General features: G+C 42.5%; 2 protein-coding genes across 2 annotated transcripts in view; both read right to left on the reverse strand.

The window, feature by feature from the left end:
• Positions 1-792: 792 nt before the first annotated feature.
• On the reverse strand, positions 793-8,255 carry ttpa (tocopherol (alpha) transfer protein). The gene is made up of 5 exons (XM_041949474.1): positions 8,035-8,255; positions 6,439-6,592; positions 4,280-4,473; positions 3,808-3,918; positions 793-3,678 (listed from the first exon to the last, which is right to left on the reverse strand). The coding sequence occupies exons 1-5, from the start codon at positions 8,212-8,214 to the stop codon at positions 3,430-3,432; spliced, it is 888 nt and encodes a 295-aa protein (XP_041805408.1). The 5' UTR covers positions 8,215-8,255; the 3' UTR covers positions 793-3,429.
• Positions 8,256-10,421: 2,166 nt separating this feature from the next.
• Positions 10,422-24,944, reverse strand: part of LOC121614566 (xenotropic and polytropic retrovirus receptor 1 homolog) — a 41,644-nt gene continuing 27,121 nt past the window's right edge. Inside the window, exons 5-16 of the mRNA XM_041948503.1 lie at positions 24,768-24,917; positions 24,506-24,589; positions 23,640-23,721; positions 22,799-22,888; positions 22,427-22,524; positions 22,054-22,233; positions 21,095-21,260; positions 20,565-20,759; positions 19,592-19,758; positions 19,325-19,464; positions 18,164-18,385; positions 10,422-17,802 (exon numbers count right to left, since the gene is read on the reverse strand). Coding sequence (XP_041804437.1) covers positions 17,748-17,802; positions 18,164-18,385; positions 19,325-19,464; positions 19,592-19,758; positions 20,565-20,759; positions 21,095-21,260; positions 22,054-22,233; positions 22,427-22,524; positions 22,799-22,888; positions 23,640-23,721; positions 24,506-24,589; positions 24,768-24,917 — 1,629 coding nt within the window. The 3' untranslated portion in view covers positions 10,422-17,747. The remainder of the gene's footprint in view (positions 17,803-18,163; positions 18,386-19,324; positions 19,465-19,591; positions 19,759-20,564; positions 20,760-21,094; positions 21,261-22,053; positions 22,234-22,426; positions 22,525-22,798; positions 22,889-23,639; positions 23,722-24,505; positions 24,590-24,767; positions 24,918-24,944) is intronic.

The following is a 24,944-nucleotide window of genomic DNA, read 5'->3' on the forward strand; positions in this document are numbered from 1 at the left end:
CTATATAAAACAGCTCCTGATCTGAGATCTGTAGAGTATGAGCAGTGAAGAGAAAATGCTGTTGTGTATCTGTCCATATACAGCGTATATATCTTGTGAAAAGATAACTATGGTTGCACTTGCACTGTGGAATGTTTACTGGACTGAGCGGGGCTGATAGACATGTTTACTGACCTGCTAACCCTGATCAAAGGTCTGAAACACGGAGGGGGGAGGACAGTAAGAGTGGAAGAAAGGTGATGAGAGTAGACGTCATGACTGTATAAAGCTGAATTATTGAGGTTCAGGAATGGAACAGGATAAGAAGCTGTTTGCTCTTTTATTGGGCACAACAGATCAGATTTAGTTTTATCTGCAAAGTAAAATACAGATTTGCATACAGGGAAAAGGTCACTGTGTGAACAAGTGTCTTTGATCACTGTTCACTGTGTCTGCTGCTTTCTCTGCCCCTTGAAAAGCCAACTCAATTTCATGACCTCATCTGCACTGACATGTTGATCAATAGATTAATAGAATCAGCTGATGTGTTAACATGATTGACCTGCAGATATCTACGGTGCATATTTAAATACAGTATAATCTCCTTTAGAGGAAAAAGACCAATTTGTTGCTGAATGCCACTTTCTTAAGCTGCTGTTTTAACAACGCTGTTGAGCTGAAATGTGGCTCAGCTGTTCATTCCACATAATCTGAGCCTCAAACCAAACACTAACACAAACACATGTAGCGTGTGATTAGCTCCAAACACACATAGAAAAGGAGGAGGAGAGCCGGTGCACAGGTATGTTCCTCCACAACCTTTATTCACATCTCGAGCCATTCATTTCAATGACCCATTAATGTGCTAAAATCTTGCTGGCCCACTCACTGGCAGACACACAAGAATGAGGGTGGATCTCTGTTAGATATCAGTCAGATGTTAAAAAAGTAAGTATGGGACAAATTAGTAAGAACAGTTAAAAACGTGCTACCACATGAGAGTTATTGTGTTTGCTTTTCCTTGAAGTAACATTCAAGTCAATATCATTTTAATGTGCTCAGCATGACCCAAGCACCAAAGACATTCATTCTCTTTTTTAAAGGGCTAAAGGATCAAATTCAGATATGATAAAACTATTTTTTGATAATATGGATTCATTCTAGGTTTTACAGACAGTAGCCAGAATAATTATAAACCTTGTACAGCAGATTCACATTTTTTACCATACCTGGGGTATATGGCATATATGTGTATATCTTGGTCCAAATATAGTCAAAGGATTTCCATTATAAATAACATAAAATTGCATATATATGTATAAAAAGTAAACTTTTAAACTGAAGAACAAAGTTCGAATGGTCAACAAACAGCAAGCTGCATGGACTGCTCTGGCTGGCTGAGAGGATGAATGTCTGGATGGAGTGAGAGGTTGGAGGGAAGGCAGCGTTTGCTGTCCATGGTGACATGAAAACATGCTACTGGGGAAACTGTTTGGCTTCTAGGTATTTTTACAAAGCATCAAACTCTCACAGTGACTCTTAAATTGAGTTCCCGGGATCACAGACATGGTCGTTTGTTTGAAGCAGGTCGGTAGCATCTCACTGTCCTCCGCCATTCAGAGGACTGAAGGCTGGCATCCTGCAGCTGCTGTACAAGTCTCCTCCAGGCAATTCATCCCTGAATTGGCTGCTGAATTGGCTGGTAATTAATCACGTCTAACTATAGTGCAACTACATTAGAGAGAGATCCCTGAAAACCCTGTCTTGATCCGACATTCATACAGTAACATCCAGCAGTGATCCTGTACAAGATTTACAAGACTGTAAAACTGTCGGTTCAACTAACCTAAACAAGCTGTTCAGCTAGCAGATACTAGAAAATTAAATTACACAAATTCATGTATTAATTAGACTGAAACAGTTCAGCATTGTGGGAAATACACTTATTTGCTTTCTTTTTTACAGTAAGATAAGGAGATTGATCCCACTTCCACGTTTGTGCTCATGGCTCTGAAATCAGGATGGGGTTAGCCTAGCTTAGCATTATAGTGTGTTCACACCAAACACAAAGCCTATTTTTCATGCAATGCGATTACATAAAAAAGCCAATGCAAAGACGTGAATAAACAAGAATACTTGTCTGTTTGCTCCAGGCGACACAAGTATGCAAAATTTGAACCATTTACATATTCACTTAATAGAGACTGTTTTTCCAGAGGAGTCCAGAGGACTGATACAGAGCTTCATCACATGGTGCAACAACAATCACCTGAAGATCAATATCAGCACAGCCAATGAGCTTGTGTTGGACTCCAATGCTGCTGTAAAGAAACTACAAACTGTATAATGTGGAGGCTTCACACACATCTTCAACCCAGCAGCACAGATCTAAACAACCAGCACAGTTTCAAAGTGGACGCCAAAGATTAGTGTCACCAGTTCAGTATCTGAACAAATGTGAAATATGGTCAAAGTTTCCTCTTCTGCCCCTGAGTTGTGGCGTTGAATAATGGGCAGGAAAGTGTTTTTGCAGAACATTATGATGTCACAGTGAAGTGACCTTTGACCTTTTGGATATAAAATGTTGATTATTGTTGAATGTTAATTTTATCCTCTGAGACATTTCTGTCATAATTAGCATGAATTCTTGAGTTATGGTCCGAAACATGTTGGTTGAGGCCACAGTGACCAAATCTAATCAGTTGATCCTTGAGTCAAAGAGGATGTTTCTGCCAAAGGTGTTCCTAAAAATGGGACGAGACGTTGGGACGGACAGCCTGAAAACATAATGCCCAAAGCAACTGCTGTCGCTGACGCAGAGACATAAAAACATTCATGAACGCCTCTAAAGCTTTAATATTTACACAGTGTGTCTTATTTGTTTAACCCGCCCATTAACAGAAATGTAAGAACAACAAACCGTGGTGACATGCTGGAGCTATGTCTTGATGAAGAACAGTTTATCCTGCCTTACAACTTCCACTAAATTCACATTGCTGCTTTCACAGTTCTTTTTGTGTGCAGGTACAACAAGTTGAAGCAAATGGGAAGCTTTCGAGGTGCTGGTCATTTTAAGTTAACTACATCCTGACTCAAACTCTTAACACAGCGAAACACCCACGCAACACTGAGATCGACTTCTTCATATCACTCGTGGAAAGAGAGCAAAAATGTGCACTTCAGTGAGAAGATACAAATATCTGAGCAAAGGGTGAACTTTGGTCAGATCTCACTGAGCAATGTAACACAGAAAACAATTGACCAACAGGCAAACATCATGTACTGTAAACCCAAAGTCCGGTGCTGAAACGCTTTAAAGCAGCACTGACAGCTTTCTCGATGCAGCCAACAGCCTGCAGTTAGTATTCCAGAGTTAAGGCCGTGACAAACTGCCACCAGAGAGCAAGTAAAAGCATGAAGGTGTGACCAGAGAGGCCAAAACTCCAAACATCATCCCTCTGAGAGTTGTTCAGTCTCCGCTTCCTCTGAGATCAAGGAGTCATCAGGTGCTACGGCGATGTCGCCCGTTGGATGGGTGGCAATCTGCTGCAGGAGATTCTCTGACTGAAGCAGCTTATTGGTCCAGTCCTGGCACGACTCCTCGATGCCCGGCCCCTCCCCTCCATATTCTGGAGGCAAGACAGGCGGCGAGAAGAAGTCGCTTAAAGTGTCATGGAAATCAGCACCGTGCATGTGGATCTACAGAGGGGAGAGAGGGACCTTCATTTTAAAAGTGTGTCTGAAGGCATTTCTACTCGGTACTTGTATGTAAAACTGGTGTCTTCGCATTGTAGTGCAATCAGCATGTGTGACAGACAGGCTGCTGACCCTCTGTTTGATCTTATCTGGCAGGAAGGGACGAATCATGGCGAAGACCGGCCGGAAGAACATTGGCTCGTTGACCAGGTGGATTCCTCTTACTTTCAGTGGAAAAGAGTCCTGAACACACACACACACAAACAGAAGCTCATTGAGCATGCTCATTACTTGGTTCAGCCACACACAAGGTCTGCCAACACAGCTGTGTTCCTTCTATTTGACTGGATAGTTACTGTGATATGTAGTATAACATGCTGTCATAATGTGGTCAGTTGAGACCTCGCGTTCCCCCTTTTCTCGACAGAACCTGTTTTAAAATGTTGAGTGTCATCTGCATAGCAACAAAAATGTTATCGTGGATAAAGACGCATATGAAGCCTAGCACCATAGCATATGAAGAGCTAAGTGTTTAGCTTTGTAGCACATATCTGAAGTATTTACAGTAAATCCAACGTGATCGGAAGCATGATCGCAGGCCTACCGAAAGTACAGAGGATATCTTTCTGGCGAGGGAAGGGTTAATCTGCAGGGCGTGGCCTAAACTCCACCCCTCCAGGTCAAATATAGCTTTCAGGCCCCGCCTCTGTGTCTCTGTCTCCATGGAGATGATCTCTGACGTCATCAGGCTGACCCTGAACACCTGGAAGGCAGACCAGTCTTTTGGGACCCACTGCCCTGCAGACAGACAGACAGACAGACACGTTAGTGCACCGACCACAGTCACTTTTTAACCTGTGACAAGTGATGCTGTTACAGCTAAGATAAAGGTTTTAGCCATTAGCTTAGCTGTAACAGCTGTGCCACACCTATGCCATGGGTTTCTGTTAACGCCTTACAACAACTATAAACCCTAATATTAGGCCTTAAAGCTGTATTAAATGTTTTTAACCACTTGGGGCAGCAGAACATGCTGTAAACAAACTGAAATCACCAACCAATGAACATTAGGCTGCCCCAGTGGTCAACTGCGGTACTGCAACAAAAAAAATCCCCCCCAGATTTTCCCTATAGCCCATAATTGTAAAAGTGACGTCTGTAAAACTGTGGACAGGAAATCTCAAACAGCACACAACATCAATTATTACTCTTTGTAATGTGACTTTTTAAACCACGAAGGTTTTAAGCACATGTGCAGTCAGCCAGACCATGCTGATGTCAACCAGGATGACAAAAAACTTTTCTTGGCTTGCACTGGGCAAGCAAATTTCATCAATATTCAACTTTCAAAGACAGAGGGATGCAGGAAATATGCATCAGAGAGAAAGGTCACGGTGATACCGCTATGTGAGCTAGGACTGTCAGACACAAGAGTGTACTCAAGTGGGGGACGGGTCTGATGCAACAAATCCAGGAGCTGTAACTCTAGAAGACAGCACTAATGCAACGACACCCCAGCTGCTGTCAAAGCTGAAAGAAGAGGAAGAGGATGCATGTCTGGTTCAGGGTTTCAAAACTAAGTGTTCAGCTCATTGTCTGCATAGACTCTGTTGGATGGACATGAAAGTCTTCAGGATGAATAATCAATACAAAAGCTGCTGCTAGAAAATATCTGCTTCTTTGAGAACAAGTCAAAGGCACACCCCTGTGTACATAAGCACTTACAGCTGCCCTCTGGAGCTTTTTCTACAGAAACAAGTTATTAACACGCACTGTTTCTTACCAACACACATAAGCGTCAGAACTGGCCTCGTGGCGGTACACACCAACCAACCAGTCAAAATGCAGTTTATATCCATGTCTGTGTAGACTCATGTAACATATCAGGCTTTCTCAAAGTCACACGTGGACCTGGCCCATATCATCAACTAGCGGCCCGGGTCACATCCAGCCAACCACAGCTGGCATACATCTCCCAGCTGAAAGCTGCAGCCTCTTCTAGCTAACACAACTTACAGTTTGTTGGGAGGACCCTGCTCCACCATCAGGTGGACACTGACATTGTGCTGGTGCTGTATTTTAGGAGGGTGTCACGACATTCACACTGAGCATTGTCTTTTTTTACAGTGCAATTCTCCCACCCTGGACTACATTTTGCCCTCTTCATCTGACCTCACCATTTCCCAATGACTGCTTCTTCCTTTGCAGAGGCAGTAGTTTTTTGGAACAGCAAAGGTGAAGTACACCCTCTCAGAGTACAGATACAAAGCATACAGTATGTTGTTGGTTAATACATGTTTATGTGTTAATCGGCATGATGGTCAATTCATCATTAATATACCTACTGCATATATTTTCAGTAATAGCCATTGTATTCACACACAGATACTTGTCACTGCTGGTGGCGGAGTCCGCCAGTCCCACTTTGGCTCCAGATTGTGTACATAAACTTGAGGGAATCATGAGAAGATGCATGTGTATCATCCACAGGCTCGCTGTTCACTGTTTTCACCCAAAAATAAAAACCTTTTCCATTGTTCACATGGTCACGTGACTGTTGAAATGAGATGTGAGGCTATCCTTTAAACCACAGCAGCTGTTACAATGTAACCACAGGTGTTGCCAAATCAACCATGACTGAAGTCATAAGGATTAGAACTCATTTTGAGCAGAAACATTTCAGGTATGACAAGATTTCAGATGTTTGCACATTTTCAGTGACCAGCCACCCACACACACACACACACACACAGGTATACTGACCAATCCTGTAGACGAGCACCCTGCTGCCAGTGTGGTCCCGCTGTGGGAGGACGGCGTGGTACGATGTGTTGAGGAGGCCGAGCACCGAGGAGGGAGACAGACAGGTGCTGATCTCAGGACTCTCCTTCCGCCATCGCTGGTAGTTCAGCAAGAGCTGCAGAGGACACGTGCAATGTTCAGGGAAATCAGGGAATTCACACGATCCTACTGTATGTATCATCACCTGTGAATCCAGCTGAAACACTGGCGCATTAAAGAACATATATCCTGTGATCTTCCAGGGGTGTGCACAGATCGAATGGTTTTATCACCTAATCTACTCTGTCATCTGTGCCAAACCCTCACAGTGAATCAGTCATAAAGATTTCTGTAGTACCAACAGAGGAACAACACTCTGAAGGGCTGGAAGCTTCACTAGATTTTTTCGAGAAGAACTTGTTTGTCACAGTCTGGGCTTTTTAAACACAGCTTACTCAATCAACTACAGGCCAACCAGGACAAAAGTACCGCAGCAAAAGACTGGACTGTGAGTCTGAGCTCTGTGTTTTATACGACTGAACATAGCCTCCGTGTGAGAGAAAGTAAACAAGTGCAAAGAGGCAGGAAACAGACGAATACAGCTACAATATGTTATCATTAGTTCAACCTGTTCCTCAGCTGAGAATAAAACAGAGTGTGTTTAGTGTTTTAGTTACCTAATGCATCTTCTTCACAGCACATATTCTGACTTGTCACAGTAGGAAAACGATGGCTCTGCTCTGTTCAGGTGTGACAGTGTGAACAGCAGCAGGAACTGAAACTGAAGCAGCTGAATGGAATTCAGCCATTATTCATTCTAATATTCACATGTCACTGTGACATGTCGACATGTCTGCTGTGGAAAAGGGCTTAGCATTAAAGAAGTGCAGTATCTCAGCAGTTAACAGTGTTCATGGGCCTCAAGCACACATCACATGGTTTCTACTCTCATCATATCAGCTGCCTGTTCAAGCGATGCAGGCCTGTAATGCCTGATTCAGAGCCGTCCATACTGCTCCCACACTGGTGTTGCCTGATCGGAGCTCTTCTGCTATCTCAGAGGACATGTGCAGACTGGGCTTGATTGACATGGCCCCCTCCCATGATTGCCACCAGGAATCTACAGCTGATCAGGTAATAAACATGCAAGAAGTCATTCAAAAGCTGCGTTCACACTGACATCACCCTAAGAATGTTTTACTGTTGTATTACTGGATTATTATTGGATTGTCATTACTGAGGCATTCATGTCATGAATGGATTTCACTGTTGGCCGAGGAGGAGTTACTTGTACTCATTTTATATGCTGTTGGTTAACTGTATTATATTATATATCTTACGGATAAAATAAAATATTAATTATTATAACATGCCATGGACATGTAAAGTAACAAAGCGACCACACTTTCACTATGTGCCCACTAACTGGACCATAAGGTGGGTCTGTGAATGATCCAGACTCTGCAGGCAGAAATCCTTCAGGAAAGAGACGAGAAGACTACTTCTGTCACAGAAAGCACTCCCAGTGAGGTCGACTCTGTCCCGGGCTGGTTTTCCTGGAGGGAGGTTATGGTGTACCTTCAGAGAGAGCTCCACGTCGAAGTCTCTGGCCCGCAGAAACCTGAGGAGGAAGCCCTGGGAGAAGGTCCTGACCGCGGACAGCTCGCCGGCCTGCAGGGCTCCCCGCCTCAGGCTGCTCACGTACGGCCTGAGCTGCTCCGCGTCGTCCGGGAGTTCACTGAGCTGAGGCCCGTTCATGTCGCACCCAGGTCCCGTTACATGTCACTGCCAGCGGGCTGCTGCTGTAGGACGGGGGGAGACCGGCTGCAAGTGGACCGAGGGAGGGTGTGTGTGTGTGTGTGTGTGTGTGAGAGAGAGAGAGAGAGAGAGAGAGAGAGAGAGAGAGAGAGACCTTGATAAGCACAGAATGAACACGATGAGTTGGAGCGCTTGGAAAAGGTTCAGTCACAGAATGAAAGTGTGTTAGGGGCTTCATTTTGTTTAATCAACACACAGAACATTTAATCAACATATTCACTTTAATACTCCAAAAGTTGTTTTTTTTTCTGCAGGATGTAGGACAAGTTGTTCTGAAGCCACGTCCACCACAATGCGCCAACATGTCCCCCTGCTGGTCATCAGCAGCTACTGCAGCGACACGTTATCATTCTCAGCACTGTATTTTGTCCAGCGGCTTTCTTACAAGAACTGTAGCTCAAAGTCCATCACAATAAAGAAATCACGTGCAAGTGCTCCTTAAAAAGGTAGAATGAACATAAAAACAAAGACTGAAAATGAATGTAAAAGACGAGGGAGAATAGCGTACCCTGAATCTGTCCAGAAAAAAACACCCTGTTGAGGTGCAGTAGGGGTTAAAAACACACACCACAGTCTTTTATGAAGAGAATGCATAACAATAGACAGAAAATAAAACCCGCTCAATGGAAGTAACACAGTTGAACAGTTGAAAATTAATAATAAAAGCAAGTTAAATACAACATTTTTAAAGAAGTGCAGCAGAACATAAGTGTGAGGCAAAGAGCTTTGGGGCGTAATTAACAAAGACTGCATCTCCGCTGGAAACCTCCAATAAACCAGCAGCAGATGACCACAGTGTTATTGCTCATTCATGTATTTATTGCCAAAAGACAGTCAGTAACGGAGTCTACAGCTGCAGCATCATTTGGTTCGGCAGAGATGTACAGTTGTGTGTCATCTGCACAACTATGGAAACACACATTGTGCTCTCTAATGACGTCCCCAAGTGGCAGCATGTATAATATGAACAGTGGTGGATCAAGGCAGCTGCCTTGAGCAACCCCAAAACAGATGTCACGTTTCTCAGACACATGATCTCCAAAGATGATGTCAAACTTTGTCCCTTTGATGTTTGTTTTAAACCAGTTTAAGACAGAGACAGAAAGACCGACCAATGTAACTGACAAAACACGTGTGTTTACACCAGGTCCAAGGATAATGATCATGAACCGGCCTCACAGCTCGTCTTTAGTGGTCAAAAAGATTTTGGATGCATGTACAGATATGTGATGTAATGGTTGTAAGTATGACTCCACTGTCTTACATGTGTTGCAAATGAATGTCATCACTATGTAGCCTACAAGTGAATGAAGGCCTATGTTTTGAATTATTCACGGGGTGGACAAAATAACACGAACACCTGTACATTGTGGTGCAGTCCTTGTGATAAATAAATGCTGACTTTGTGCACATTCAAATGTTTGCTGACACTGTGTCACAGAGGTGCAGAACCAGGTCTGTAGTGAGTTTGTTGGGTTGCATTATAGATTTTTATTAAACACCTCCAGTTTGTCCACATTGTGTAATCTGATTGCCCCAATTCTTACGATTTTCATCATTCTACACCCAATATTTTATACAATTATGGCAAACATTTATTGTGTTAGAGCCATTACTTATTGCTTTATATAAAAGTTTGCATCGTCTGTGGAAGGATGCCAGTTGTGCACTGAACTGAAACACAGGAAACTGCATGCAGCTGCCCTGAATGATCTTAAAACAGGTATTCGCTCATGGAAATGTGTAATTAAAACATTCTTAGTGTTACCACCAGGAAGCAAAAGTGTAGCTACATCAGCATCTCAGCAGCTAACAGTGTTCATGGGCATACCTCAAGTACTTGAGTAAATGTACTTACAGTACTTCCCACCACTGTCTACAGCTGTTCAAATGAGGGCCATGTCCAGACTTGGCTGGACCAATAAAGGCCAATTCAGCCACATTAGAAAACATTTTTCCTGCAGTGGCATTTACAAATACAGATAGTTTTAGCTTTATTTGTCCAGGTTTTTACATTCATGTGAGATTTCTGACTCTACCAAAATCCAGCGGAGGCACTGCTCAGCACTGAAAGATCCTGTGTGTAGTAAAGAGACGCATGAACATGGTTTGAAATAAGACTCACAGTCACAAACACCTTTTGAGCATTAGCTGTTTTTACTGAAAAACTGTAACAGGGGTTGGTGAACCAGGCACCTCTGTAGCATCACGCTGCTACTGTACATACAAGACAACACCCACAGCACAGTCACCGATTATACAATGCTTCTAATCAGTATATTCATCAATAGATAATGTATTGTATAATCAACAGCTCCGGGTCACACCATGGTGGGGTCAGAACGTGGATCAAAACGTCTGTGTGGTCAGTCCCAGAAATGCACTGGTTCTGGTACATGGAGACTAACTACAAAACTGTCTCATTTTGGCTTTAGGCTCCATTTTATTCCAGTAAAAGTTTTGCTTTAACTTTAATGGATGTCAGAGAATTTTGATCCAGGTTGAGTTGTGTTTGTTTCTCTCAACCTACTTGTTCCACACAGAAAGGTTTGGGCCATTGAAGCATGAAGGGTCTCAGATCATCAAGGGTCTCAGCTGAATTGATCAGACCAAATTACTTTAAAAAAAAGCAACAAGTTTGTGGTATAAAACAACAATAAATGGGTTAACAGCATGGCTTCATGTCTGAAATAAATCATGTCCCTCGTCCTCCGAGAGGCTCCATGTTCCAGGCCCAGAGCTCCAGTGGGAACTGGAGGATGACTGGTGTGTACAAAACAGAACAGGTTTTCCAAACACATAAGAGAACACACAGTATTCTCACAGGGCGGGACCACCGAACACCAAATGATTTCAAAGATCAAACTTTTGAAATTCGTGACCTTTCGCTTGAGAAAAAACCTTCAAAAAGTTTGCAACAACACCAGCAGCTGGGATGTCCCAGACCTGAAGAGTGGACAAGTTGCCCTGGGAAACTAAATACAGGCTTAGCAAACAACCCTGCTTTCCTATTGACACATACAGATCTGAGCACAGAAAACCTCTGAGCTAACTGTTGTGTTGCTTCCCCTGCAGAGCAGAACAAGATGCTCGACTTCATCAAAGCATAACTGACTGTTCAGAGCATCAGGGGCCATTTAATCGGTGTGTAACAGGCTTTGAGGTACGTCTTCTCTCATTTGGTGGGTGTGTCAGAGGTGTTACCTAATCAGCAGTGACGTGCATTAAAAAGGCAGTGCGCTTGTGTAACACAACAGGGCGTTCAACGCACCACTGTTTCCATTTCAATAAACATTTTGCAATGTTTTGTTGGGGCTGAAAGTGCTCAAGGCCTTTCCATCCAATCATTTCACTCGATTCTCTTCAACATAGTGAGGATTGCTTCACTACAGAACTTCTACACCTGCATCTGACGGTCTCCTCTGGACGTCTGAAGAGACACTGGGCCTCATGCAAGAACTGCTTGTATGAACGGAATCCTTCCTGAGGCATGAACGAGCAATTTAAGAGAACTTATCACGTCTTAGAATTTTCTCATAGGCGGGAAAAAAAGCCATGAGTGGTGGAGACCTGTTGTACCAGGTCTCTCCACAGAGGGGAAAAGCCCACTAATTTGACTTAAAAGCCTTCACCTGAATACATGTGGAGTTTAAATATGATACCAACTAAAATAAAATACATAATTAAAATAAACTTAACACAAAGCTATACAGGATACGAACATTCTCTTGCATGAGGCCCACTGAGTAGCTTTGTTGTGAAGCAGCTGATGAGATCTTGGTCAAAACCAACCAGCAAAATGTGAAATGTTGTCAAATCAGCGTGTTGAAAAGAGTTATGTTGAAACATTCCAAAGACATTTTGAAAGAACTTCTGTTTGGTCCTGCACATCCCACCGCTCACAACTTTTAATAGTGCAGAGACAGTACTGCAGTTTGGGTACACTGCTTGGGGAAATATAATCATGGCGTCCTATACAACTCTTTTTTCTTTTTTTATTTGCCAATAAAATCAAATTTCATAAACCAGATATATTATGCTAACTTTTGATACTCTATGCTAAAGTTACATTTCCAGTGGTACCAAAAAGTACTGACGATCAATATCCAGCCCTACCCTCTAAAGACGGATTTCATTTCACTGACTTTTAGAAAAAGGGGATTCACCCGTCTGTCACATCTTCACATAAAAGCTGTGTGGTGTTCACGTGTAATGGGGAGAGAGTCATTGTCTGGAATGCAGAAAAAAAAGACCAAAGAGAGAATAATTACGGTCCATATTCGGTCAGAGTGTGGTCAGCCTGCCTGCAGCTAAAAAATGTTAAAATGTTGAGTTCAGAGTCAGAACAATTGAAGCATGCGACACTGCTGGGCTTGGCTGTGGTAGTGATGGAACACAAAGGTGTGGGGGATCATTCTATCACCCACTGTGCGCATTCAACAAAATAAAAATGAAAAAATGTGTGAAATGACCTCATTGGTTGCTCTGCTACCTAAAGCAGACCTCTGGTGTACATTCGTTGAGTGAGGTTTCAAATGGTACATTCATAAAATAACTGCTGTCAACAAAGAAAAAAAAAAAAAGAAGAATTGGCAGGAAGTCAGGAAGTGCCCGTGCTGCTTATGAATTAGCAGGCTAAGGTGCAAATGTGCTCACAATGTCCTGAGTATACCTCTTATCACCCTCTGCTCTCCTGACACTACAGAATTACCACAGGAATGGCTTTATAATGCTCAAATTTCTTCTAAAGTAACATGAAAACCTGAGGAATTACAAAATAAAAGTCTGTAACAAATGCACTGCATTTAAAATCAGAACTGTCCTCTTTGGATGGAGTGGATTGTGTCTGTTGCATGGAGATTTAAGAAGACAGAAAGTAGCATAGGCAGCACCCTCATTTCAAAGCTTGTGTAGGAATGTCCTCTGATAAACAGCTATACACATAAAGAGGAGGCCAGTGCTGTTTCCAGCTGTGTGTGTGTGTGTGTGTGAAAGAGAAAGGAACCCTGAGCTCCAGTGGTGCAACACAAGGCAAAGCTTGGAGGTGCTTCATTGTCGAAAGCAAGACAAAGTGAAACCAGAGAGCAGTTCACCTCTGAAATGATGCGCAACAGCTCAGTTGTATCAAGAAACATTTCATGACAGTTGTTGGAAAGTTGCACCTGGTCTGTAAACCCTCTGAGGAATTTTACACGAATTTTCAAGACCTAAGACTTTAAGTGTAAAACTGGATAACGTTTTCAGTTTAAATCTTTTAAGATCAACATTTTCTAATTCAAGCTTATCTCAGTTTATAGCTTCATCCTGGATGGGCACAGAAGTTATTATGAACACTGAGCTACTTCCTGCACAGCCAAAGACTGATTGTCACCTTACAATATCAGCGACCAATACTGTAGCACCGTAAAGGCCCGGTCACACCACAAAGTGGCCCGGCAAGACTCAAAATATCTGGTCGTAGGAAATATGGAAAATAAGCTGTGACAGCTTCCTCCATTTTAGACTCTCCATTCCCTCAAAGGTCAGCACTGTCAAAAGAGCTTGCTATTGGTCAATGCCACAAATTCATTGGTCATAGTAGACCTCAATGAGCCACAAGCTAATTCAGTGATTAGGTCAATTATATAGTAATTAATTGAAACTGCAGCACCCTTTCACTGTTATCAATTCTGGTGTGACCGACCCTTAAAGCTGCTGGTTTGAACCCGGGTACCCATGATGTTTGGGGTGAGGAGAGAGAGCAAAGGGGCTAGGCTGTATGCAGCTCCATGGTATGGAATGATAGAGCAGGTCATCCACATATCAAGGTGCAAAAAGAAGAATAGTGACAAAAAGACAACACTCAAAATGTGGTGCAATACAAAGAAAAGGACAAAACCATAAAACTCACTGACTATGTCTGAATCTTTGTAGACATCTGCAACCAGCACAGATGATCCGGCTAAGATTTTAACATGTTTAATGTTGTGTGACCTACTGGCTTATCAGTGGACCTTGTCAGTAATCACCAGGAAATGTGATCACTTCGACTGTCAAGCAGGTGGAAGCAGTGCAAGACATGCTGCATGAACAAGCATCGTGTCAAACAGAAGCTCCTCTCAGCTCACACAGGACATCAGTGTTTCCACTGAGCCAAGCTACCACATCAAATCCTCACTACTTCTGTCCATTTGCCCTCTACTTCTTTAGACTTATCAAATGTTGCTTCTTTTTATAGTTATTCTTGTGTTATTATACATATTTCATATTACTAATGGCCTACAATGTTCTTTATCATATTGAATGCAACATATTTGTCTGCATCTGCTGTTACTAAACAGCAAAAATCCAACACACGTGTGAATAAGAAAACCTGGCGATATGGGAACGTTAGCATGCAGTAAGGGATGATTGTGGACATTAGGAAAACAGGTTTGTTTCTCAAATGAACTGAAAGTGAGTTCAATTCACTCAGCTTAGGGACCTCAACAAATCAAAAACTTGGCACAAGAAGCTGGTCGAGTTTAAAACATTAAGAAATATCGTTAAAAAAAATCTTTGTTCATTCAACATTTAATTGACTAAACTGGCAATAGCTCTGGTATCCCTACTAGCTAGATCACTGAGTGACAGATGACTAGTGCATTTTCTCATGTTAGAGACCCAAATGAAACAGGCTCAGTCCTCAAACAGTTGTTCTACTGTATATTTTAGCGAGCTCCATAAAGTTTGGCTTTAAAGTGCACATAATCCTTGAGAGATTTATTGCTCGCTGGTAACTGACTTCAATCAGGGCTTTCTGAAGGATTTCAGACTACAGTCAGTCTCATTTACTCTTTTCAAGCTATTAAGAAATTCATTACGGCGAAGCAGAATGTTTGTGTTAAATGGCTGATTAATAAAACCAGTGAGTAGAAAAAAATAAAACCTAAACAGAACCTCCACAACTAAACAACATTCTCTCAGTTCAATTAAGATCACAACATGAGCTGATGTTGGACTAACCAGTGAACCTCTGATCAGTGTGTCAACCACAGTGGGAATGTGAAAAAAGGGCAACAAAATGTGAATCTTTGCCCTGTTCAAAAAATATTTTCCAGTGTAATCGCAACTACCTGTCTTCACCCAACAATGGAAGATTGCTTTATTTTGTAGCTCTAACGATTTGACAGCACAGACTGACACCAGTGGCTGCAGTGTGGCCACCAGGGCAAAGTGTCTCTGACATGAGTTAACCAATATGCAGATGATGTGATGGTGATTGTGTGTAACCCATTACTGATGATGACTTTGTCGAAGTATGGAGGAACAAACACACCAAACCACAGCCAAGCCCCTAAAACTGCCAGCCATTTAAGAAAGTTACTGTAAATTCTCATAAACTCAAACAGTGGTTCAAAAATGAAGCATAACGTACATTTCCACGGAACTAATTCCACTCTGCTGCGCTGAGTTTCTCTTTTCCACTTTTCCACTTTTCCTAACAATGTTAAGCTGCAGTCAATGAAACACATTAAAAGCCCACCAGAAAGAGGCAGGAATACTTTTAATGTATCATTCTGCAGCAAGTGCAGAGTTTCATTGATGGTAGGGTAGCAACAGTGGTGGAAAATGGAAAAATGACTGGACTGGAATAAACCGATGAATGAAAACATTTTTTCAAAGAAGAGAAAGAGTTTGCATCAACTGGGAAGCAGAGGAAATCAGGAATAACAAATCAAATAAAGTCCTGGTTCTCTCTGCCATTGAGGTAACAACATTTCTTTAAACCAACACTTGGAGTGTTTATGGAACCTGAGTTACACCAGCACACACCTCATGAGTGTAAACTTATCAGACTCACACCCATATGATCCTTCTGTAACACCACACCAGCTGGAAGTTGAACTACACCATCCCCTTTGATTGTGACAGTTTGGACCCTTATGTGACAGACAGGTGACCTCCTCCCTTTTCGTGTAAGGTGAAACAGATGAAAATCATTAACCAAAAGTCTTCATTTTTTCAGGGACAACATAAAAATTTCTTGAGACTCGTCTTTAAGTTACCAAAAACATGGACTGACAGGCGGTATTTAGGCGTCTCTCTCCCACTCAAACACACATGAAAAAGCTGGCGTACATTCAGCAAAACATTTTTCCAAATGGAGTATACTCTTTCCACATGGGGTGACTGGGAGTTACTGCTGGATGATTAAGATAATCTTCATGTTTTTCCGGAAACAAGAGTAAAATTTCCTTCTCAGCTGCAGAGCTGAACAGTCATTCCAGCGGCTGTTCCACACAGTCTGAACTCAGCACTTTGCAATTTTTTTAAGGAGTATTTGATATTTCTGAATATTTTCAAACCACTTCCTACTTTGGTCCGTCTCATATTTACAACCATGGTTACAAATAATCATGAGTCTATGTACGTGTGTTTTCTTCCCAAGGTCTCAGTGTTGCACATCCATGAACACTAAAACATATTAAATCACTGTTTGTGTGTGTGTCAACACACCACAGCCGTTCCACTCCACTCTTCCTACAAAGTGCGTTTCTGTATATATGTGTGCGTTTGTCTGTGTGTGTGTGTGTGTGTCTCTAAAGCGTGTAAGGTGCAGGTAGGCAGCTCTGTGATGATTTGAAGGGGCAAGCTTGAAGAGCGAGGGAGTCAAGCCAGTGACTAATTGGCGTTATCAAATATTCATCAGCATAGTCTGTTGGCCGGTGTAAACGCCAAGGGTCACGAGGCCTGAAAAGTCACCAAAAAGGAGGAAGAGGACACTTTTCAACCCTTTTCATTTTCTTATTGGGGAAAAAAAGGGGGCTTTAGGTTCATTCTGACGTCCAAATTGCAGGTTGACTTGAGATCTGTTGAGGTGCGAATGGTACATCATTTATTGAATGCTTTTCGCTACCTGGATGCAGGAGGTGTAGGTGGAAACTAATAGCTAAAGGCAGGGAGAAAACCTTTTGGTCCTCATCAGCAGTAGGACTGAAGTTGTTGGCCTCTCCCTGTGTGGGGGCTGTGTGGCACCGAGAGGGAGCAGGGACACTTCCTGTCAGGGTGATCGGCTTGCGTTCCATTTAGCTGCGTTGTTCATGCTTGGCTGAGGCTTTGTGGAGAGCCCAAGCAATGGCTAAGGAGAGGGTTTGTTTAAAGAGTCCACCTGTGGGTGGCTGTGGATGTAAGCAAAGTTCTTCACCCACTGCTTGGGTAAGGTAGAGTTTAAGTAATAAGCCCACCCCTGTTTATTATTGAAGGTAGGAGTAGGAGTTCAATGACCATGTTGCTGGGTAGTTTGTTCAAGAGGTGCAAGTTCCCAACTTGAAATAGTTCTGAACCCAAGCAGAGGCTCATGCATCGGAGACAGGATTATATAGGCATGAGAGTTTCAAACTTGTTCGTGGTTGAGAGTTCAATGCCCAACTCGCTGGGAAATTCCTCGGTTAGGAGGTGGAGTTTCCTCCTTTGAATAAATTCTGGACCCAGGCGAGGGGCGTGGCCTGATGTCAGGAGTCATCATCGGTGTCCTCTATCAAAACCTTGGTGTCACGGGTCTTGGACCTGAAGTGAGGAAAAGGAAGGAAGTGTTTACAGTAGTGACCCACACTATGTAGGGTTACAGCACAGGTTAGCATGTTGATGCCATTTACATTTATTTATTTTTATGGGTTTTCTTCTACCAATACTGGGAGATTATGTCACTTAGAATAACAAATATAGAATTACTGAGTGCACAATCTGAGAGGCACACATGAAGATGAGTTGATTCATCTATCTTAAATCTTTGTTAAATCCAATTCTTTCAAACTCCGTGCTCCAAGTCGTGATACAGGTTTTAAATTTGTTATTAATCTACAGCTTCCAGGCCCAATCTGCAGTATCCCATCACCTTCACATGGTGGCTTCTGTTGTTAAGACTCACTGTGAGGCCAGTCGTGGCCTGCGTAGACTCATGCTGTAGCTCCTCTTCCAGCTCTTCTTGCCCTGCCGGTTCCTGACTCCATCCTCCTGGTCCATCATCTGCTCCAGCAGGGTCTGGTCGTCAGCATTGAGCGGAGCCACACTGATGTCTCTGACGGCCCTGAACTCACCACAGTTATTCAGGTGTTCGTTCTCCAATCGGAAGAAGTTCCACACGAAGCGCCTGTGAAGGAGAAACACTGACCGTCAGTGGCCAATTTTACTTACATACTACTTACATACTGTTCGCACATTTTCTTTTATTTAGCAACAGTAAATAACAAAAGCCCACATGTCAGCCAATCGTCATCACATACTGTGACAAATGTGTTCTTCTAAGTTAGGCAGACATGAGTGACAGGGCTACAGATTAGATAATACATTTAATTATAACATCATCACAAAAAGCTGCTGGAGCAGTGGGAGCAGTGGGAGCAGTGGGAGCAGTGGTGCTTTCTGTATCTGAAACAGCAGCACAAACAACAACTGAACACAACGTGAGAGGGAACTGTAAAATGATGTCTAGCTCACTGCTGATGGACGGTTGGAGGGTTCAAAGTACATCAACTTCAGCATCATTTGAGTCCCAGCTATGGGTGATTTAAGACAATCGATCAGTTAAAAAAATGTCAAACATTTGCTTTGCTTCATTCCACTTTTTAAAAAGGAGAATGTTTTCCGTCTTTGTAACTGAAAAGGAATTTATTTTTGACATTTTAAAGAACAAAAATGTATGAAAATAAACTGACAGATTAACCCTAAATTCAAGTGTGTTCTTTCTCATTTGAGTGTTTTTACTACACTCATTTATCTTATCTGATGCATTCTAGTACTGCACATAGTGCAGATGATGAGTGTACAAAAAATGTGCTTGAGTGTTTTCTCTTTTATTCCTTCATTCGTTTATTCTGTTATTTACCATCGACCCTCCCAGATCCAGGCAAAAGAGAATTTTCACATTTCTATCTGATTATTAATACTGTGCAAATCTACACATGAGCAGGAGTAGAATAGGCTGGCTGGAGATAAATAATAGGAAGGAAAATAAGGGGAGGAAAAAAGAAGGATGAAGAAGGAAAGGATAAAAGAGAGAAAAGTCAGGAAACAGAGTGACTGTGTGTACCTAAAGACCTCCATTGGGGCCAGTATAGTTGCCAGTATGTCAGAGATGCCGTGAAACCCAGAGACTGTGCTGAGGGAGACAGTTAAAGTCCAAGAAAAACGTAACAGCACATCCTCCACTATGGCACTGTAGTAATAGGCCTGGAGGGAGAGACAGAGGAAGAACACAACGTCTGTTAACTCATCATCATCAGGAACTCCTATTCAAAGGCTCAAACTAGTGGATTCTCCTCCAACACACGGAGGCTCGTCATGAATGGAAAAATACCTTATGTGGGTAGACTATCTCCTCTCTCAGAAAGGTATTCTCTCCTGCGTTGCGGTCAAACAGGCCCCAGTCCATCTTCAGATCCCAGACCAGTGTGTAACATGAGCTGACCACCAAGCAGCTGATATACAAGTAGAAGAAGATCTGGGCGTCAGCGTGGGCTTCAGCTGAGAGAGAGAGAGAAAGAGAGAGACGGGTGTGAGGTCAAAGATGTTTGCCTATTTGTTGTAGACAGCTGTATAGAGAAGAAGACTATGTGCAAGCCCAACCTGTGGTGACTTTGGTCTCTGATACACAACAGAAAGCTGCTTTAAAGGAAATATACAGTCACCAAACAGATGCACCAAAGCCTCACTTGGAAAGGCCTTTTTTCTTTGGATATAACACATTACTGTCCGAGGATAAAGAACTGCTCATCAGCAGGCTCTTACAGAATAGCTGACAGTTGATAGTGTTGGTGGCAGTGAGCACTCCTAAGTAACTAGAAGATGGAAAAAGGAAATTAAGGGCACAGAAGCCATGATGAAAGCCGGCATTCAAATTCTGACCAGCATGAGTAAAAGTCAGCAGCGTGTTGAATGAGAGATGCGTTCAATCTTAACATAGGACACATAGGCAACCAGCAAAGAAAGGAATTATACTCTTTGGGCTGCTGGAAGGCTTCTAATGTGAAGCATCTGTGCATGAAGTGATTCATTTTATTGTTTAATGTGAGTGGAATGAATGAATTTCTGAAGAAAATGCTTATTCCAGTTGCGACTGTGAATCTTGTGTTTGCTTTTTCAGGGAGCATGACATGACTCTGATGAAAATGTATAATAACCAGAATGTGAAAAGCAACAGGAAAACGTGAGTCAATTATGGAAAAATATACTTAAAAACAGGAAAAAGACAATAAAGTTCTAATAAAGGTGTGTTTTATACAAAGGCCAACTATCCTTGGGGTATGGATATTCCATAAAGGTGTATGTACCTTTATGTGTGCTGTATAGGGCTGCAAAGGTGACAACAAAGAAGGAAGTGGAGTATTTCCCAGCATTAACCAGGTGAGGGAAGGCCCGTTTGGTGTCACGGTAACGTCGCAGGCACTGGACGAATCGGAACCAAGCAGGAAGACACTGGATCACCGCACGGACGCCGTAGGAGTAGGAATTACACACATCTTTGCCTGCAGAGAAGTCAACACACAGTGTGGTCATAATAAGGTGCGAGTCTCTCATCACTGGATCAGAGCCGTGGTTATCTGAAGTTCAGTGAACTGTTTAGTCCAGGCATGTCAAACTCATTCCATAAAGGGCCGTGTGGCTGCAGGTTTTCGTTCCAACCAAGGAGGAGCACACCTGGCTGCAATCAATTAATCAGCTGATCTCAGTCTTCAGCTGATAACTAATGATCCCTTGATGTTGATTGGTTGGCCTGGTGTGCTCCTCCTTGGTTGGAACAAAAACCTGCAGCCACACGGCCCTTTATGGAATGAGTTTGACATGCCTGGTTTAGTCTCACCTGAACTGCTGATGAGTCCATCGTGTTTTTTCCAGTCCAGTTCAAAACTGTAGAAACAGATCATGTACTCCAGATCCATCAGGACCACGCCCAGAGAGTTCAACTGGTCAGCCAGCCAGAAGTCTGCGAAGCCGACGCGATGAAATGGAGCCGTCACCACTCGAAACTGTGGAAGAAAGGGACAGAGAGGACAGTGTCACAGGTAGCAGCAGTGTCTCTCTTCATTCGTACACTCAGTCAAGGTGGATTACATCACCTTATGCCTTCACTCACTGATTTAAAAGTGAGTTCATTTGGATTTGGTATTTATTTTGAGTGCTGTGATGGACTAAACTGGTGTTCAAAAGGATTTCAAATCACACTTTTCACAACTAATACACTGGCCTCAACAACCACCCTCATGCAATGGCATCCCAGCATTCATAGCAGGAGAATATATGACTGTGTTGATTTGATTGCAAAGAGGAACAAATCATTAGTCTATTGATGAAGCTGACAATCTAACTGGACAGCTGGGAAAATGTCTCTCAGCACGGATCAGTGAAGGGTAAAGCCGTGGCAGGAAAAAATGACGAACACACATATTTACAAGCTATAACTGAGAGGCTTCTTAATGTAAACCCTACAGTACAGTGAAGAGAGTTGCAGTCTGACATTTATGCTCCGATAGCCACAGGAAAACAGGAGAGAGGAATGTGAACTGCATGTTGTTCTTTGCTTCAACCATTTCCCACCCGTCTGAACCTCACTGACTTTAAGGAACAGGTATTAATTCTTTTCTATCAATTTAGATAGAGTAACTTCTTTTCCCAGAAACGTTAGTAATAGTGAATCTTTCAAACCATTTCAAGCAATCTTCGTGAACTACAAAGACCAGAATTTTCTACATCTAATATACAATACAGTCACACAAAATATGAACAGTGTTGGCAGAAAAACAAAAATAAAGATGATGGTACCAAGAGTTTGAGCAGCCAGAAGCGTGACTTGTAGTAGCAGGTCTTGAAGGGGTTGATGAGGAAGAGGAGGAAGAGGCCATACAGAGCCAAAGGGTTAGCCTGCATTGGTACCAGGATGCTATCACTGAACAGACAGGACAGCAGGCTGACGCACCACAGCACCCCCAACAGACCTGCAATCTGCACACACACACAGACACACACACAGTATAGTTAACCTCTGGAATCCAGAATGAATGAAAGAAGTGACACAAATGCTCATGGGAACAAAGTCAACTTATTTCCAGATCTTATTGTGAGCTGAGGATCTTGAGTCATTAATAGTGTTTGTTTGTTAGACAGCATGTTTGCATGTGTGTGTGTGTGCTCGGACCTCAAACAGATGTTGGTGGGACAGGTTGTTTCTGGGGTTGAGTTCGAATATGAGCACATGGTTAACTCCTGCCTGCCTCCAGCCGTAGGTGTTGATGCCTGGAAGATAAAAACAATGAACCAACAGACAGACAGACAGACAGACAGACGGACAGACGGACAGACGGCTGCTGGTGTGTTGTGTGATCATTCTGAGGACAGACAGTGGGACTGATCTTAATAGTGATGGTTGAGGACCAGTTAATTTTGAACGGCCTTGGGTTGAAAATCTGATAGGAGATCTGGATTTTTTTTTAGATTCGGCACTTTCAATACTATCAAATAATTGACAACCTCAGTGAGTTTGTGTTTGTGTGTGTGTGTGTGTGTGTACCTAACAGGAAGAGGAATTCTATTAATAGGAAGCCTCCTCTGTAGATCCTGACCATAGGCCAAACATCAGCACTACGGATCACCACAGCTCCTAGTGACCAGGAGAAAGACATGCAAAAAGAAAAGGATGGTGTGCAGACAGAAAGAGACGAAGGAAAAATGAGAACTGTAGACAGTGAGAACACTGACACCAGATCATTCAGTATAAACTACTTTAGAAGGCAGCAGATTTCATGTTTCATATCAGAAAACACAAACAGAACAGTTTAGCTGAAGCACTGATGTAAAGCCACTTTACATACTGAGTGCTGCAGTTCAGATTTCCAAATGCTGACATGTGCTTATGTAATATATCGTGTATGTGTTTTCAAACAGCGAGTCAAGTCAAAACCTGATTACACTTTTGTTTCTACTCTCAATGTGTCTATTTTACACCAGGACATGCTGTTTCTAAAGCACATTATGAAAAGATATTTTGGCTTTTGTTTATTTGAGAGAGTAAAAAAGTCCAAGAGCCTTTTACTTCAATCTACTTAAGCAATTTGACAATATTCACCATGCTAGACACATATATATATATAGGTAATGGCATTGGAAAAAGTCTTGAAGCAGTGGTTCAGTTTTATCTTCCTGAAACTAGAGTGCAGTGTGTTCTGCTGTGACTGACGCTAACAAAAATACTGACAGTATATTTCTGGCCTGGACACACTGGCCTGTCATGTTCCAGGAAGTAAAAACTGAGTCACTAGATGATTAAAAGTTTCAAACCTAGAAATCTCACTAACTATTCTTAGATGCATAGTTTATGTTGCACCTCTCGTGTGTGACTGTGTGTGTGTTACCTGTAATGACCACAGTGACTATTAAGACGAGGAACACTCCGCAGTACAGGCCGACTCTAAAGGTGGTCCAAGCAGGAGCAGGCTGCAGGCAGGCAGAGACACAGTCAGACCCTCAGAGCAGGACAGCACAGTGAGCAGGGCATGTCAGGCTGCAACAGCCCAGTTGTCAAGGAGTAATATGTGGTACAATGACAACATTTTCACTGGACTTAACCATATACAAAACCTGCTCACTGTAATAAAGATAACAATATGCCAGTGGAATGAAAAATGATTTGACAGGCAAAAACTGTTCATCTTTTAGCATTGAGATGGTTCTCTCAGCTCGTTGTTCAGTACACAACCAAATAAGTATACAACTTTATTGATCCCATGCCAGGGAAATTAAAAACTAATTTATGCTAATGCCAGACAGATGTTAAAGGAGGGAGCAGGAAAGGAGTATGGTTTTTATGGGGTGATAAAAGTAAAAGTTTTAAAGATTAAAGTTTAAAACCAAACTGGCAGCAAACTTCCCAATGATCATATTTAATTTTCTTCTTTCTCCAGGAAATCAAAACTTATGTTCTGTTTAACTTTTGGGACAATGAGCACTCATGTCTGGTCGGTCATAAATCTTGACAATATAAGTGGTGCATTTGGTCAGTCACTTTGTTGCTGTGGTTAGGAAAGGGAACTTTCTGTGGGTGGAAGCTTGATTTTTGTACAATAAAAGGACCACAGAAGCACGTCAGCAGCAATTTTAGGTTTTCTCATCGTTCACAGAAGCAGTTCCAGCGACAGCAGCCATTGTACAATATCTATGAGTTAATACTGTGTGTGTGTGTGTGTGTGTGTGTGTGTGTGTGTGTGTGTGTGTATCTGACCTGTGCAGCTCCCAGAGGAGGAACCCTCAGCCTCTTCATGGCCCTCTGCCTGTCACCACCTTCCAATTCGGTTGTTACCAACGCCTGAAAGACAAAGAATTTTGAGGGCTGGTCTCTTCCTAACTGATAATAAATAATAATATTGATAAGTGCTACTTTTACTTTTGAATTATAACATTGACCATGTGGACACTGTCCAACCCATGCTAATGAAGCATGTGAATGGGAGCACATTGACATGAATATCTTTCGGTGTGTGCACCTCGGTCTCAGAGATGAGCTGTGTGATTTTCTTGCATGTGTAAAACGGAGCCACTTCAACGTGGGCCACCCTCCAGTCAGCCCCCCTCGACGTCTCCAAAATCTTGTCATGCTTCTTCAGGATCTTCCTGAAACCTGTGAAGTTCAGGTTCTACAGGGACAGAGAGGGAAAGAAAGG

This window comes from Chelmon rostratus, chromosome 12, assembly GCF_017976325.1.
Source record: "Chelmon rostratus isolate fCheRos1 chromosome 12, fCheRos1.pri, whole genome shotgun sequence".
In the NCBI taxonomy this organism is placed as follows: domain Eukaryota; kingdom Metazoa; phylum Chordata; class Actinopteri; order Chaetodontiformes; family Chaetodontidae; genus Chelmon; species Chelmon rostratus.

Excerpts from the sequence above, each read along its gene's own strand:
- ttpa (XM_041949474.1), bottom strand. The coding sequence starts at position 8,214 with ATGAACGGGCCTCAGCTCAGTGAACTCCCGGACGACGCGGAGCAGCTC. Across the intron at positions 3,919-4,279 it reads AGATATCCTCTGTACTTTCG|GACTCTTTTCCACTGAAAGT; the intron begins GTAGGCCTGCGA and ends GTGTGTGTTCAG. Across the intron at positions 3,679-3,807 it reads CAGATAAGATCAAACAGAGG|ATCCACATGCACGGTGCTGA; the intron begins GTCAGCAGCCTG and ends TCCCCTCTGTAG.